We start from the raw sequence: 6,145 nt of genomic DNA on the forward strand, positions 1-6,145 counted from the left end.
AATAAAAATAATACAATCCGAGTGCAATGGCTGAAACCACTCGTACGTCCGCCATGCTTGCCTCTCTGAAAAACCATCGATATTGAATATCGTATTGAACCATTCGAAAATCGTATTGAACCATCGATGTTCAATACTGAAACATCGATGTTTTTTTAACCATTTCTGTATCATAAAGACTGTTCTAAAGACTACGCATGCTCCGGCCAGTCAGAAGTGCTTTTTCAATCAACCAATAGGACATGGACTCCAAAAAACATCAATGTTCCGCATACTACGGCTTGTAATACATCGATGTTTTTTGTAGTCGATGTCGGATTCTTAGTTTCAAAAACTACTTCTGACAGGCCGTAAAATGCGTGGTCGTTGGAACAGACCTTATGTTTCTGAAATACTTGTTCAAAAACATCGTCGATTAGAAAACATCGGTCTTCAAACATCGACATCGATGTCGCATCCCTAATTTGTATGCTTGCATTTGGCTTGTACACACAATAACAGTTCTCAGTTGCAACTAAACAAAGAGCAATGGTGGAGATGCTACACAAGCGTTCTCACGAACCCCCTTTAATCTGTGTTCAAAATCCCGACTCTCGACGGATCGGCTACAATTTAGACAAACTCGTACCAGGCAAGCCAAATAACCCATCTTCAAGCTCGCGCATGCGCGATTTCGGTAAGGCTTAGCAAGCGTGTAGAGGTACCTTTAAATAAGTGCAGGATTTTTCACATATCTCTTGTTACTTTAATTTTTATCTATTGGTATTTAAAAAACAATGTTTTTCTGAAATATAGGTGAAAAACAGAAATAAGAGCCGGCTTCTTGAAGACAAAATAAGATTTAGATCAAAAGTTGTTGAAGAAAACCTCAGCCGTGTAGAGGGGTCCCTTTTTACTCGAGGGTGAAGCCAAAAGAATGGTTCTTTGTTTAGGGGTGTCACATTATTTGATTAATTACGATGAGAGTCCTTTTGATCACTCCTAGACCATCTTCTTTTTTTATATTAAAATTTTATTAATAATGACATTTATTTTGCAAAAAACATTTATATTTATTTTTTTTTCTTATTTAATTAAAATTATTAATAAAGTTTTATTTAATTATACTATTCAATAGTTTTATCTAACTATAGTTCACCTTATCATTTACAAATGATACAGTTAATATTTCATTGTTGTAGTTCACAACATGGAACAAAGAAAGGTAGTTATTTCACCCCAATTTTTTATTACTTTAATGAAAACTATGTATTATTACTAATCGAAATTGATGAATCTGCCAAGTATAGGTAGGGGAAATAAAAATTCTTACTTTCAATCGTTTCCGAGATATAGCTTTCTAAAACGCAACATTTCATAAAAAAATGTACCCAAAGATTAGTAGTTAGTAAATTTATATTGAAATATCTATGCCTCAAAAACCATTCGACAAAAAAATGTCTATTAACACTCAAATTAAAGTTAGTTTAATGTACTATTAAGTAGTTCCTGAAGTTTATCTTTGTAGGAGTAGTAGTTTTAATGATATTTGCTAAAATAAATTCATTTATAGTTGTTTGGACAATAAGTTTGATTTATGAAAAAATAAATATCAGGAACCATTGGATGTAAAGATGTCTGCCAGCGCTCAAATTAAAGCTAGTTAAATTTACTATAAAATAGTTCATAACGTTTATGTTTGTAGGTTATCTTATATGTTATTATATATGTTATTTTTGTTTTTATACTTGACAAACTGTTAATTTATAGTTGTTCTGATAAAAAGTTTAATTTGTGAAAAAATATGCCTCTGGAACCATAAGATGTACATATGTCTGCTAGAACTCAAAATGAAGATAATTTAACTTACTATAAATTAGTTTCTGACAGATATAATCGTAGGGGTAGTAGTTTTTATGATATTTGCATATGAATATAAATTTTGTACATGAAAATTAGTCCGAACAACTATAAATCAATTTATCTCAGCAAATATCATGAAAATAGCTACTTCTACAAAGATAAAAGTTATAAACTACTTTATAGTACATTAAACTAGCTTTAATTAGAGTGCTAATAGGCATCTGTATGTTGAATGGTTTTTGAGAAATAGATTTCTCAAAATAAATAAACTTATTACTGTCTTTCAGTACATTTTTTTATGAAATGGAAAATATTGATGTGGTAGGCTTATGATAGCTAAAATAAGAAATTTTTTTTATTCTAACATTTTTGATTGAATGTTTTCAATAGGTCTTGTTAATACTGCATCAATTGTTGAATCGCCTCTTGTAGTACTTTCTAATGGTAAGTTTATCACTCTTAATAGTAATTTATGTTGTAGAAAATCTATTAATTTTTTGATTGAGTTAGCTTAAAAATACAGTTTCTTTTGACTAAGTTTACTCTAGCAATATGAAAGTGTTTAGGATGGTGCCAAGATTAGACAAACAAAAGAGGATGTGTTTATCCGAACAACAATGAAAGTGTAAATGAATTACTATTATTGTTTACCCTAACAATATGTTTTTTTTTTCACTATCTTTTCTACTTTTGCACCTCTTCAAGTCGGTTTAGCATCAAGATTATTTTGAATTATAGCCCATTACAAAGAGCGTTCCCTCTTATAACTTAAGGCAGAAATATTAGTTTCAGATTTATAATAATAATTAGAATAGAACAGCTTAAGTTAATCTAGCAGGATTTATTTAATATTGTGATAGGAGAGCAGAAGCTTTAAGGAGCTGACTAAATCAGACCTACACTGTCGACATTGTTGAATACTGTAATCTCTTGCTCTCCTATTACAATATAAAAAATGTTGCTGCTCAAATTGACCAGTGTTGTTCCTCCCCTCCCCCTCCACTTCTGTTACATCCCTCACCATACCAAATCAATTTACTGCTGTATAATTTTTTTTTTCTTGATTTGGTAAAGAAGTTTTACTAAAAAAAAAACGGTTAGAGAAGGAATTAAGAAATGGATTCATGCTGCCTTGTCACTGTTAGACATATCGCTTGATTAAAGAGTAAGAACAAGAATTCTTTACTTTTATCAAATGATGTTGGGTTTATGATAAACTTAAAAGTTTATTTATTATTATATACTGCAATACCAATATAATCTAAGATGACAAAAACCATTTACATTCAATGTAAAATATGTATCAACATCTAAATGTTCTAAAAATAATTAAAGTGTTAATTAGACATATATATTACCTGGCAAGCATCATTTCCCTTTTCACCTCCTGCGCAGAAACTGCTCGCTGGTAAAATAAAGATCCTTTCTGTAACAGCATTGATTTTCCTAATGCATTCCACGTCTCCAACTATCGGTATTTCAGCTTCTCTCACTCTTAGTGGTATTGGACCAGCTGTAAGTTTTCAAATATGATGTAGTTATTTATTGTTACTAACATGTTAATATTATATCTCTTATTAAATTAAAAAAATGTTCACTACTATCAAAAACAAAACTGAGACATTGGAAATAAAACAATTTCAAACAGGGGAGGATTAAAAGGGAATATCATCTTTACCCTTCGTCGTAAACCTACTGACTGCCCAAAGTATCCTTTAATGATGTTGCTCTTACCCCTGTTGAACAGATCTGCTACCTTGGACTACATCTGGACAAACAACTAACTTGGAATCCTTATACAAGAATGAAAAGACAGGAAATTGCATGTCGATTTATACTATTACAGCACTTAAAAGACAAAAGGTCTAAATTTCCAATTCATTACAAAAGACTGATGTACATGACTCTAATAAGAACAATCTGGACATATGGAGCTTTAGGGTTTCACTAAACCGTCTAAACCTATCCTATCCAATCCTTACAATCTAAAATCCTCAATGCTCCTTACTTTTTCACAAATACTTCTTTTATATATATAGACCTTAATGTTCCATATGTAAACAATCTAGCCTGGACCAGGTATCATTCCTTCCATTATAAACTCCCTAACCTCCCTAACCACCCTAACCCACTAGTTTCGAACCTTACTTCCTCTTCTATTCCTGACAATCCTATAATATACTAGGCCTATAAATAAGGGTCTTAAAGAACCCCTAATGGAACATAGGAAAACACAAATCTATAGCATCTACTTGATAGAGATAGTTAAGCTATCTCAACAGCTGATCCTGATTTTTAAATGGTTGTTATTTGTTGTTCACCCATATCTCCCTCGTGTTTATAGGAATAGTATCTGGGGGACCTTCCTGCATGACTCTGGTGGCTAGATTCCCTCCAGGTCTGCATACTTTCCTTGTGTTTATCGGAATAGTACACAGAGGATACCGTCTTCTGATATATAGCGGTTGTTACCCCTCTGAGATATAGTGGTTGTTACCCATTAGTCTCATCCTATCTAATCATCTTCCTTGTCAAATACCTTACCTAAACTGAACACGCATTGTCGAAGCCTTCTGGACAAGCAGAACAATCAAGAAAATAACCCACCTCGACAAGATAATTACATTATTGAAAAAATAAAGTTATTAAGGTAAGTATATAAAAATGAAAAAAAAAAATTGACTATTCTCAATTCACATAATGGTTACTATCATTCATATAGTGTAATATAAAATAAGTTAGTATAATTGTGAATAATGTAAATGTACTCTACCGAGTACTTATGCTGATCAACAGAGCACCTACAATAGCCAAGAGGCTCCAATAGTTTCAGAGCGGCATGCTCAGATGTATCAGGAGATATACTTCATTTCAAAGAGCATAGAAGGACCATATACATACGATACTCGAACTACCGACTGTGACAGAATTTACCTCGAGGAGACATATCAAATTTTTTGATAGCCTGTAGTTCTATACAAACTCCCTATTGAGGACACTGACACCGACAGGACGGTCACAAAGGTGGCAGACACACATGAACAGTCTCGGCTGAGGACTACTAACTTCCTGACAACAGACATCCGTAAATCTGATGAGCTCCGTCATCAGACAGCTGACTTTTCCAATATACAGTTGTATCCCTTCCCTCATTCCCTTTTTACAATGCATTTGAAATGCAGTAAAAGAGATTCCACCCTCCATTTATCAAACTCTATACACCCATGGAGCTTAGAAAAAAAAAATAGAGGTTGATAAGATAAAAATTATTGTAAAATAATAATTTGTTAATAGACTTCATAATGAATGGGAAGTCTAAACATTATGCAAAAGATAAAATAAGAAATAGTAAAGGTTTTTGTTTTCCTTAAAAAAGAAAACAAAGAAGTACATACTATTTTATACCCTTAGCTACAGATTAAATAGTGAAGATTATAAAAAAAACTTTTATAAAAGGAACTTGCACTTAATCAGAAAGTAATATTTGCCTTTTCAAGGAACCCCTGAAAATTTATCAGAATAAAGAAATTTCTTGATCTAAACATAAATTATGTATTTATATGAAAATATTTAGTATAGTATATGATAAAAAAAATAGAAGTTCACAATACTTACTCTCACCCATATAACCGTATCCAGTAACTGTACAACGTTTACCAGCTGCTTGGCTAACTCCACGAGCTGGAAGACAGACCAAGCAAACGCCGTCTCTGAGTTCAGCCTGACCATATAGTTTCAGTAGCGCAATGTCATTGTCCAGTGTTTGAGAGTTGTGGTTATGGTGGATATAAGTAGTAGCAACTCTGAGTGTTTGCGCTCCTGGAGAACCGTACTTCCTCGTTAGATCATGGTCTCCGACTCTGACGTATATTGCATCGCCTGACCTAACTATGCTGAAAAAATTGTAAATATATTTCTACAGATATTCTTTCGAAAAGTTATCAGGATGAATGTGTTTGCAGATACCATTCAAAGTTAGGTATCTGTAGGTAGACACCCTATCATATAATTTTGCTGAATATATTCTTAATATTTACTACTTTTTAATATATATTTATTACCATCTTTATCAATTATTTGTATATTGTAATATGCTCTTTTTGAGTAAATAGTATATTTTGATGTATAAGGGTTTTTAATATGTTTTATTTTATGTATCATTTTAAGATTGTTAATTTGTTTTGTTTATCCAAAAAGCAAGCTAACCAAGTTTCATTGTTTATAATAACTTTGTGAGTCAAAAACAGAACCAAGATGGCGGTACGTTGAATCAAGGCCACGTTGAGCAGATTCAAATATCATA

At 32.2% G+C, this 6,145-nt stretch overlaps 1 protein-coding gene across 1 annotated transcript in view; it reads right to left on the reverse strand.

Moving 5' to 3' along the window:
• The window catches only part of mas (masquerade), a gene marked incomplete in the record, with an annotated part of 25,864 nt that overhangs the window by 2,452 nt on the left and 17,267 nt on the right, over positions 1 to 6,145 (reverse strand). The window contains 2 exon segments of the mRNA XM_067053189.1: positions 3,201 to 3,355; positions 5,458 to 5,735. Of these exon segments, the coding sequence (XP_066909290.1) occupies positions 3,201 to 3,355; positions 5,458 to 5,735 (433 nt within the window).

This window comes from Halyomorpha halys, unplaced genomic scaffold (assembly GCF_000696795.3).
Source record: "Halyomorpha halys isolate HHAL.00 unplaced genomic scaffold, Hhal_1.1 Scaffold16.1, whole genome shotgun sequence".
In the NCBI taxonomy this organism is placed as follows: Eukaryota; Metazoa; Arthropoda; class Insecta; order Hemiptera; family Pentatomidae; genus Halyomorpha; species Halyomorpha halys.